At 40.9% G+C, this 10,306-nt stretch overlaps 1 protein-coding gene across 2 annotated transcripts in view; it reads left to right on the top strand.

The window, feature by feature from the left end:
• Nucleotides 1-295: 295 nt before the first annotated feature.
• The window catches only part of LOC147374474 (ATP-dependent translocase ABCB1), a 101,567-nt gene continuing 91,556 nt past the window's right edge, over nt 296-10,306 (top strand). For both annotated transcript variants that reach the window (XM_086397278.1, XM_086397277.1), the window contains exons 1-3: nt 296-444; nt 1,019-1,092; nt 6,410-6,470. Coding sequence is in view for 1 of the 2 variants with exons in the window: in XM_086397277.1 (XP_086253403.1) it covers nt 1,025-1,092; nt 6,410-6,470 (129 nt within the window). In the remaining variant the exon portion in view is untranslated. The remainder of the gene's footprint in view (nt 445-1,018; nt 1,093-6,409; nt 6,471-10,306) is intronic.

Below are 10,306 nucleotides of genomic sequence, written 5' to 3'. Positions count from 1 at the left end.
GACATTTATATCTATCTATATATTCATAATTTCGTGGACTTGTACAGACAAGGGATCTCTAAACGTAAAAGCCCTAGGTGATTCAGCTGATAAGCTTTCCCTGCTCGCCCTTCTGCTGAGGGGCAACAGAAGCGAGGACATTCCTCCCATATAATTCCAACCTGTTTCGTAATTTCGCGCAATCAGAATTCAATAGAACCGGCCGGGAGCCGTCCCGAGCCTGCGGCTGATTGGCCGAGCGCAGAGCACCGGACGTGGGCTTTGCGCAAGTTCTCCGCTCCCTGCTCCCAGGGCCACGGGAAGCGGGGGCGCGTACGAGCAGCGGCTCTTCGAGACTCAGTGGAGCCGAGACCGCTGTTCGCATCCGCCGCGTCTTTCCGCTGGAGTCTGACTCTCTTCTTCAAAGATTCACGCCTTAGTGTACATTCCGAGGGAAAGCCCGAGGTAGGGCGCGGGAAGCTGGGGACTAGACGGAGAAGGTTCGGGGGGAGGATGGGAGGGCTCTCTAATTTCCTGAGTTGGGTCTCCTGGGGCGGAGGGCTTCGGAGGAGAGGGAAGGGGTGATGCCAATTGGCAAGTCCAAGGGGACTAAAAGGGGTGAGACTTATTCTCAGTTGGGGAGCTCGTGAGGCACCTGTCTCTAGGTTTTTTTTTTTTTTTTTTTTGAGATAGTTATCCGTCCTGGAGTCTGCTGCCCCGAGCCTGCAGAGCCAGCGCTGTGCGGGCAGCCGGGCTCTGAGCCCGCGGGCAGATGGATGGCGTGGGGAACCGGGAGGCAGAGCCGCGGTGGAGGCGGGCAAAGTCCGGGCCGGGCCGCCGCCCTGCCCCTCGGCTCGCGTGCGGAGGCTGGATGCCTGGCGCTGAGTAATGTCCCTGCGGCGACCCTCGCGGCCACGAGCCGCTGGAGCATCAGGGCGAGCGCTCCGCCCTTCTGCCCGGCGCGCTGTAGTAAAGTTCAGTTTCATCTTAGCCTTCTGAGGATCTTACGTTTGACTGATTGGCTGTGGTTTCTCCTCAGGTCGCGATGGATCTTGAAGACGGCCGCAATGGAAGAGCAGGGGGGAAGAATTTCTTGAAAAGGGACAAAAAAAGGTAGTTTGTTTCACTTTCATACTTTACGTGGCTTGAGAAACTTGGGAGATTTGTTTCCGGCCTCTAACTGAATTAAATGAGCTGATGATGGTGGTGGTGATGGGTTTTTGTATCTTAAATGCAGGCAGTTGTGGAGGTTCGCTGGCTTGAGTTGAGCCCAGCTTTTGCATGGTGAGCTTCTTCCTCAGCTTTTTGGTCCCACACAGGCCAAGGCTCATTTCCTTTCCTGTGTTTTATAACCTTCTGCTTTACGTGTGATGTTGATCGTCCGCGAGCCTGCTTTGTGGTCCAGTCTGTTCCTTCTGGTAAAACAGTCACTTAAACATTGCATGTTTGTGGCACGCAGCAGATGGGACAGAAGGCCACGACTACTTTTAAATGTTCTTTTTTTCTTTTTAAGGCAATGGGTATCTGACTCTGGTAGAAGTAATTGTAAGACGAGTGTACTATCAAAGAATTATTAGAATGGTGTAAAATTATCCTGTGTATAGAATTGGTTCTGTAATCACATAGGAAAAATAATTATCTTAAGTAAATTTTGATCACAGTGCAGTATCTGTACAGGAAATTTTTAATTTCACTCAGCTCTGTTAGTAATAAATGGTAAACTTAAATTAGTAAAGTTATGAATATTATTAGAAACCAAGCTTTTCAGTGTAAGAGAAAAGAAATACAAGTGTGGACATTAAGTAGACTTTTTAAAAACAATGTTGAATCTGAATATGATTTCATGATTTTTTTTTTTAATAGGGCAGTTTCTGTCCTTTGAGAGCACACTCAATGTCAATCTTGGTTTCTCAGTATGGTTCCTTACAAAAAGGAAATCTGCACCCAACAGAGAAAGGGTTAATGTCAGTTGAGGCTGAGCTTGGAGTATCTTGGAGTACCTGAAAACGAGAGGCGGAGGGCGATTATGAAAAAAGGACACAGGAGCTGGCTTGAAGGGGCTTTCACTGGCCCACATCAGAGACAGTTTGAGCATCAAGAATAATGACTGTACTTGATTGTGAGGTGAAGAACTTGATTGTGAAATACTGAGTAAATTAATTTTTAATAAAATTCTGAGAGGGGAAGGAAAACTAAGGGAGAGAGAAGGAGGGAGAGAGAGGGAAGGAGAAACTTCTTCACAGAAAAATGTTGAAACCTGCATTGATATAATTGGTTCAGGCAAGGATTTTTAATGGATCCTAAACCACTCAGAGAAAGGTTGAATCTACGAATTAGCCACAATTCTTAATTGGAAAAAGGAAAATGTGATTTTTTTTTACAGTGAAAAGATAGTGCAGTTAGTCACCGTAACCAAGTGATCATACCTGGCCTGGCTCTTGGAATAGACTGCATTAGTGACATGGCACCACCTAGGAAGTATGTTTGCAAAATCTCATTTAGTGAATCTAACTTATCAAGCTTTCAGACTAATGCTGTCCAATAGAAATATAATATGAACCACATACGATGTAAACCACATTTGTAATTATTAATTTCCTAATACCAACTTCTAAAAAGTAAAAAGAAACAGGTGAAATTAATGTTGGAAATACATTTTAAGGATCCAAGTATATTCAACCTATTATCATTTCTACATGTAATGAGGATTATTAATGAGATAGTTTGCATTCTCTTTTACAATGCATCCTCAAATCTGTATTTCATCCTTACTGCACAATTTGGACAAAGATTGAAACAGACATATCTAAGATGTGGGACATCCTATAAGACACCTGTTTTTGTTTCTGTAAAAAGTCAATATTTGATGGGAGGTAGGTAGGGAGAAGAATTTCTAGATTTAAAAGAGACTAAAGAGACAAATAGAGAAGGAAATGGCAGCCTGCCCACTCCAGTATTTTTGCCTAGGCAATCCCATGGACAGAGGAGCCTGGAGGGCTACACTCCACGGGGTGGCAAAAGAGTCAGACACGACTTAGTGACTAAACAACAACAAAGAAACAAAACCACCACGTATAATACATGAGCCTTAATTACATCAGAGTTCTAAAAAGGAAAAACCTATAGAAAACATTCTTGGAAATTTTGAATGTGGATTGATATCAAAATTGCTGTTAATTTTATTGTATGTGATAATGGCAGGAAAACATGTGAAGTGCCATGATATTTGCAGCTTATTTTCAAACAGTTTGGTGATTAACAGTTATAAACTTCCTTATGCATTAAAGAAAATATGGTCAAAATGTTCACAGTTGTTGAATCTAGGTGAATTTTTAATGGGTAGTCATTATTAATATTCTTTTTGTTTGAAGGTTTTCATGATAAATTTTCATAAAATAGATTATATCGAGTGGAAGGTAGATACATCCCTTTTCGTTTTTAAGTTTTTAAACTTGGTACCTTAAACAAATACGTATTTTTTGACGCAAACACGTAGGGACAGTGAAATAAGTATTAAGGCTCTGTGGAAGGAAAGAAATGTATTTGGCAGATTGGTGGTTTCCAGAGGTGGAGGAAAGGGGGACAAAACGGGGGAAGGGGGTCTAAAGGTCCAAAGTGCCAGTTATAGAATAAGTCATGGAGGTGTAATGTACAGCAGTGTGACTCCAGCTAATAACACTGTATTGCATATTTGAAAGTTGCTAAGAGTAAATCGTGAAAGTTCTCATCACAAGGAAGAAAATTCTGTGATTTTTGTATGACGACAGATGTTAACTAGACTTGTGATGATTTCTCAGTATTTACAAATATCAAATCATTCTCTTGTACACCTGAAACTGATACAGTGTATGTCACTTATACCTCAGTTTTTAAATATTTATTTTCAATTGAAGGACAATTGCTTTACAGTATTGTGTTGGTTTCTGCCAAACATAAACATGAATCACCCATAGGTATACATGTGTCCCCTCCCTCTCGAACCTTTTTGAAAAAGGTGTTCAATAAATATTTGTGGGACATTTACTTATTTATTCTTCTGTAAGAGCCCATATTTTGGAAATAATATTTCTTTTAAACTTGCATATACTGTCATTTTATTGTTGATTGCTGTCATGGTCTACAAACTTTTTTTTCAAAGTAGAATTTTTTTTTTTTTTTTAGTTAAGTAACTCTTATTAAACTGTGCTCACCATTATTGATGGAGAAGGCAATGGCACCCCACTCCAGTACTTTGCCTCGAAAATCCCATGGATGGAGGAGCCTGGTAGGCTGCAGTCCATGTGGTTGCTAAGAGTCGAACATGACTGAGCGACTTCACTTTCACTTTTCTCATGCTTTGGTGAAGGAAATGGCAACCCACTCCAGTGTTCTTGCCTGGAGAACCCCAGGGTTGGGGGAGCCTGGTGGCTGCCGTCTGTGGGGTCGCACAGAGTCGGACACGACTGAAGTGACTTAGCAGTAGCAGCACCATTATTGATGTGAATCTGTGTTTTATAAAGCTGTGTATTTTTCCAATTTTATTGAGTTATAATTGACCTACAATACCTTGCAAGTTTAGACTGTATAGCATAATGGTTTGAATTACAAATATTGTGATGAGAAATTTTAGGATCCACCCTCTTAACATCTGATTCTTCTATATCGTACAGCACTGTTAACTGTAGGCATCTTGTGGCACATTGCGTCTCTAGCACTCTTATCTTATAACTGAAGGTTTGTACCTTTGGACCAGCTTTCTCTCATCCTGTCTTCCCCCTCTAGAAACCACAAATCTTTTTTCTTTTTCTATGAGTTTGTTTTTTAAACTGTATATATTAATTCAGAGTCATAAAGAAGCATGTGACTTGCTGATAATGTGAATAGGTATAATGCTTGGGTAATAGTACCCTTTGGCATATTTGTGTTTGTAAAGATTCTTTATTAAAATGCAATTTGATAAGCAGCTTCCTAGTTGTCAGCACTGTGTTGGAGCAAATGGGGATAAATGAATCTTCTAAGAGGGGTGACAGTGAGTGTTCCCGGCAGGGCAGCGTCTCAGAAGTCTGACCCTGCACCACATAGCCTGGTGTCTGGGAGTTAGACTTCTCCGTGGAAAGCTTGGCTTCGTTCTAAATGTGTGACCTTGGACAAGTGAGTTAACCCTTCTCACCTGCAGTTCTCTTGTCTGTAAAGGAAGGATAAAAATGTGCCTGCCTTAGAGATTAAGATGAAATGAGGTCTTGTATGGAAAGTGTTTACTTAGCCAGTGTCTGGAACATTATAAATTCTTCAGAGTAGCTGCAGTTTTGGAGAATGAAAAAATAAATAAAAAGCTTAGAGCTAAAACTCAATTCTGTATGGCTAGTTTTCTCCTCTCATCCTGATTCCAGGGGTACTGAAACCGTGCCTTTACTGGGAATAGGGTGGAACCGAATCTGAAGAGTTATGTTTGTGTATTTTGTGTGTTTCTCAGTAGTGGAACGTCGCTCCAGAGCCAAATATGGAGTAGACTCTGGGTTTTTTTGCTTTAGAAGTTTCTTCAACTCTTTGACCTTGCTTAGCATAAAGAACAAAGACACAGATGAATTTACTTTTTGAACTTGAAAAGCTGTGTAAAAAGAATGTACTTCTTCCCTGAGATAGTCTTTCTTTTAGAGATAGGAAAATACAGATGCGGAGGTTGCTCTCATACGCTGGATGGCAGTTAGAGTAGAACACCAGTTAGAGAGTTTTGAATCTGCGCTCGAAATAATTGACCTTTCTCTGCCTGAGGACAGCTTTTTTTTTTTTTTTTCAGTTTACAAACCCTCTTTTTTGATGGTGCATTTTCTTGGTTGTGTGTATTGCCACAATGGCTCCAGACATCTTTTCAGAATTAGATTTGCTCATGGAGAGTGATTGAATTATGTTTCTTTCTTAGGATAATTTATGCCCTGCATGTTTGCCACTACTCTCCCTGAGGTAAAGGAATAATATCTAGGTAGATGAAGGATAATATCTAGGTAGATAGAAGGATAGACTATCTGTTGCTAAAATCCCTGAGATGATAATTAAAGGGATTAATTCTGGGGAGCATGAGTGAGTTCTAAGTAGAAGAAAGACAGGAAGCTCTCTTTTTTTAGTGTTAGTTTTGTAATTCCAAATTTGTGTGTCTCTGTGTATTCATCATAGAAAATTAGGAAATACCAAAGGCACAAGGAAGAAAATAATTGAAATCTCGACAGAAGTCTCAACACCCAGTGATAACCCCGTGTATAGATTTCTAGGTATATGTAAACATACTCAAACTTTATAAATGGGGTCATATTATAAATGTTTTTTATAATGACACGGTTTTTTTAATGACACTGTAGACATGTTTCTTTGTCCTGTTTGTTTCTAAATATAAGCTCTACATTGATTGCATATGGATTTACATAGTTTTTAAAGTTTTATGTCATTCTGTTGCTAGGTTTTTCAGTAAAAAAGATGAGAAGAAAGAAAAGAGACCAACTGTCAGTACTTTTGCAATGGTGAGTTTGAATGTGTTCACTATTCTATCTATACACACACACACAGCTGATTCACTTTGCACAGCAGATACTAGCACAAGGTTGTAAACCAGTCTCACTCCAGTGAAATCAAAGCGAAACAAAAGGAAGTGCTGTGCTTCTCTTGATCTAAAAAAGAGGTATTTGATCTGGTATAATATTTTCTTGGGGAGTATGTTAGTGAAGAGGTAAAACGAACTCATTTAATTCAGCTTGTGTTCAGGGAATGATGAGCATTGGACACACACTTGCTGTGTGCAAAGAGCCTCCAGAGTCCCCTGTCCTGGCCTGGGTTTCAGTATTCTCCTAACCAGTTATGTCACCAGCGATATGTCAACTACACAAGCACTCTCCCATTGGCGGTCTCAGTCCTAGACAGAGGAAACCAGCCTCACGGAGTGTGGTTCAAACAAAACCTGGGGTACCCTGTCGCCAAGGGCTCTAATCCTGGCAGGTTTGAGGTCAAAGTCCCAGGCACTCATAATAGAAGTTAGCAATGGGTTATTAATTACTATGGCTTAGTACCTGTCACTGTGCTTCTGTGCTGAATAACTGAAAATCTGGAATTTGAAAACCTTATTATACTTCTTTGTCTTATTTTCTGGTTTCATGGTGGCCACTTAGAAGCTTTTCTTTAATCAGATTTGGAATAAGACAGGCTGGTTGATGAGCCCTGTTTACCTGTATCCGTTTTTGTTTTTTTCCCTGAGAATGCAGATTTAGGGGAACTGTGCAGTTAGAACCTGGAAGACTTACTGAACCAATTAAGTCTTAAAGTACACCCCACTCCAGTACTCTTGCCTGGAAAACCCCATAGACAGAGGAGCCTGGTGGGCTGCAGTCCCTGGGGTCGCTAAGAGTCTGACACGACTGAGCGACTTCACTTTCACTTTTCACTTTCATGCATTGGAGAAGGAAATGGCAACCCACTCCAGTGTTTCTGCCTGGAGAGTTCCAGGGACAAGGGAGCCTGGTGGGCTGCCGTCTATGGGGTCACACAGAGTCGGACATGACTGAAGTGACTTAGCAGCAGCAGCAGTACACACTTTGTAATTCAGACATAACGCACCAGACACTTGTAAAATTTGTGTATGTGTGTGGGGCAGGCTATCTTATAAAATGAATATTTGTAAAAGTGAATATTAAGTATGGTTACAAGCATAAAAAAGAGCTTCCTTTTACACTCCAGTGATGTTATATGCACATCTTCTTGCACTCCAGTTGCTCTTGATAAAATTCCACCTTTGAGTCTGTCTTTACTCTCTTTGGAATTTTGGGGAAATGAGACTATTTACTCGGGTTATTCTCAGAAATAACCAAGTGACAGTTTTTGTTTTACATTTCATTTTATATTCTTATATTAAAAGAACCTTTGGTGTTAAAATAGGGTTTATTCCCAAGATTTAATTTCCAATTCTGTCATTTTGAGACTAGAATATTTCTGTCTTTTGTAATTTCAGTTTTTATAAGTAAGTTAAATTTTAAAAATTAGTCTTATGTTTTTAGAAAATTTATCAGACCTAATATATAGAGGTAAGACTATTAAACCAATTCAGGCCACCAAAGAATAAAAATCTGGAGTTTGAAGGCCAGGTGATAATTAAAACACAAATACAGCTTTTTATGCCAAGTGTTGAAATAAATACTTTCTATGTGAATGCATTAATCTTTACAACTTCCTTGGAGATAGATACTGTTATTGTTTTAATTTTGTAGATGAAGAAAGGGAGGTGAGACTTACTAACTTGCCCAGGAATAGTCGTCAGGGCCAAGGTTCAGACCTGAGAAATTCACACTAAATCATAGTGCTCAGGTTGGCATATGAAGGAAGGAATATATTCTTAGCTTTTTGATGGAAAGCTATACTGAATGTTTATGTGGCTTTTCCTCATGCCTTTCTCTTAAAGGAGTTGACGCAGAAAACTGAACTTGTGTATAAAATCTATACAGACAGGGACATATTCAGAATGTTTGACAGTAAAATGCTGATGCTCTTAGTGAGAGAGTCAATTCCTAGGCAGGTTGATAAGAAATCCGGGGGTCCCCAAGGAGAGAGGGGTCTGGAATTCTCAAGGAGGAGGAGAGGACAAACTTTTTTTGTCTACATTTCTTAGTCTTAGTCAATTGCACAACTCAGTTTAAACTCTGTACTAGGGATTATACAACAACAGTGTATCCTGCTTGAGGACAGTTTCTCCTTCCTGAAAACCTTCTGGCTAATCCTGTTATCTTAAAATGTGAATTATGAGAGTAGGTCTAGTAAGATCTTTACAACCTCCAGACGTTCTTTTGATCCATTGTAATAACTAATTAAAAGTTATATAACTCCATTGCTAACACTAGTGAGGGGGCACTCCATCCCCCTTCTGATGTCGATGTCAGAAGCTTTCTCTGTTCCTTTTATACTTTAATAAAACTGTATTATACAAAAGCTCTGAGCAGTCAAGCCTCGTCTCTGGCCCCGAATTGAATTCTTCTCCCCTAGAGGCCGAGAATCCCGGTGTCTTTCGTGGTTCAGCAACAACCTTTCATTAGCATTGCTGATTAATAAAAATTTCCAGCTAAGATAAAAACTCGTGTGTGTTGGGAGTTTCCAAGAGCCCCAGGTTCGATGATTCACTTGGGGGACTCACAGGACTCAGCGTATTGCCATACTCATGGCTAAGATTTAGTACAGAAAGAGGACAGAAAGCAAGATCAGCAGTGGGCAAAGGAAGGCGGGAAAGGTCCAAGAGAAGCGCCACGCGTCCTGTCTAGTGGAGTCGACTTGATTCTCCAGCAGTGAGTTGTGCCGACTCACTGTGTGAGATGCTGTCGGGGAAGCTCAGTAGGGACTCAGTGCCCCAGGGTTTCTGACTGGGAGCTGATGATGTAGGCACAGCATGTACCAAAATTCCAGACTGACAGAAGGAAGGCAGACACTCAGCATAAAGCATGTTGTTTGTACAAATCGTTCGGCCACTTCTATCAGTTAGGGTGATGGTTACTCTTCCCAAAAGCCAAATTCTAGATGCCAGCCGAGGGCTAGCCTTGAATGCAGGCTCAGGCTTGCAATGTTAACCGTTTTCTGTACACCAGCCCTGTTAACTTTTTTCTAGTAGAAGACTTCTTTCTAGCAGTCTTGAGAAAATGATGACAAAGAGGTAAGAAATAGATTCAAATTTTTTCTACTGGCCTCTATTTTCTATCAGGCTTTGTTGCAACATTTTGTTGTTGTTTAGTCACTCAGTCATGCCCGACTCTTTTGCAACCCCATGGACTATAGCCCGCCAGGTTCCTCTGTCCGTGGGATTCTCCAGGCAAGAATACTGGAGTGGGTTGCCTTGCTTACATTAGAGCCAGAGCCTTTAACAGCTTTAATCATTTATGATAGTATGTGATTGGTTAAATTTTTATTTGCTTGGAATTGAAAGGTTCTTTGATGCAGTTACCTTGTGGCCACCTGGTCATTCCTCATTGGAGACTTTACCATCTGGCTCGGTGTCTCCCTCTCCGCCCCTGGTGCTCCTACTTATCTTGGGTGACTTTTATGGTGTTATAAGGATAACCACTCTTTCCCTCCCCTTTATTCCAGCCACCCATGCACACACTTAGATCCTAGATTTCTTATTTGAAACTGTTCTACATCCAAAGTGCTGTTATGAAGCAGTTAGATAGAACTAGCCAGCTACTCCTCTGTCTTCAATCTGCTGACTGTTTCCCTTGGATCCTGAGTCCCCTGACCTGTCAATTTCCCATCAACCCCTTCTTTTCCCATCAGCCCCTTCTTGTTTCCCTTCTCTTATCACCTTAGAGCAACGATCATCACTTTGTTATGC

This window comes from Bos grunniens, chromosome 4 (genome assembly GCF_055505025.1).
Source record: "Bos grunniens cultivar Pamir isolate PY7600 chromosome 4, Bosgru_T2T1.0, whole genome shotgun sequence".
Taxonomy (NCBI): domain Eukaryota; kingdom Metazoa; phylum Chordata; class Mammalia; order Artiodactyla; family Bovidae; genus Bos; species Bos grunniens.
Note: the sequence above shows the minus strand (reverse complement) of the source record. Positions and strands in the feature narration are given on the sequence as shown.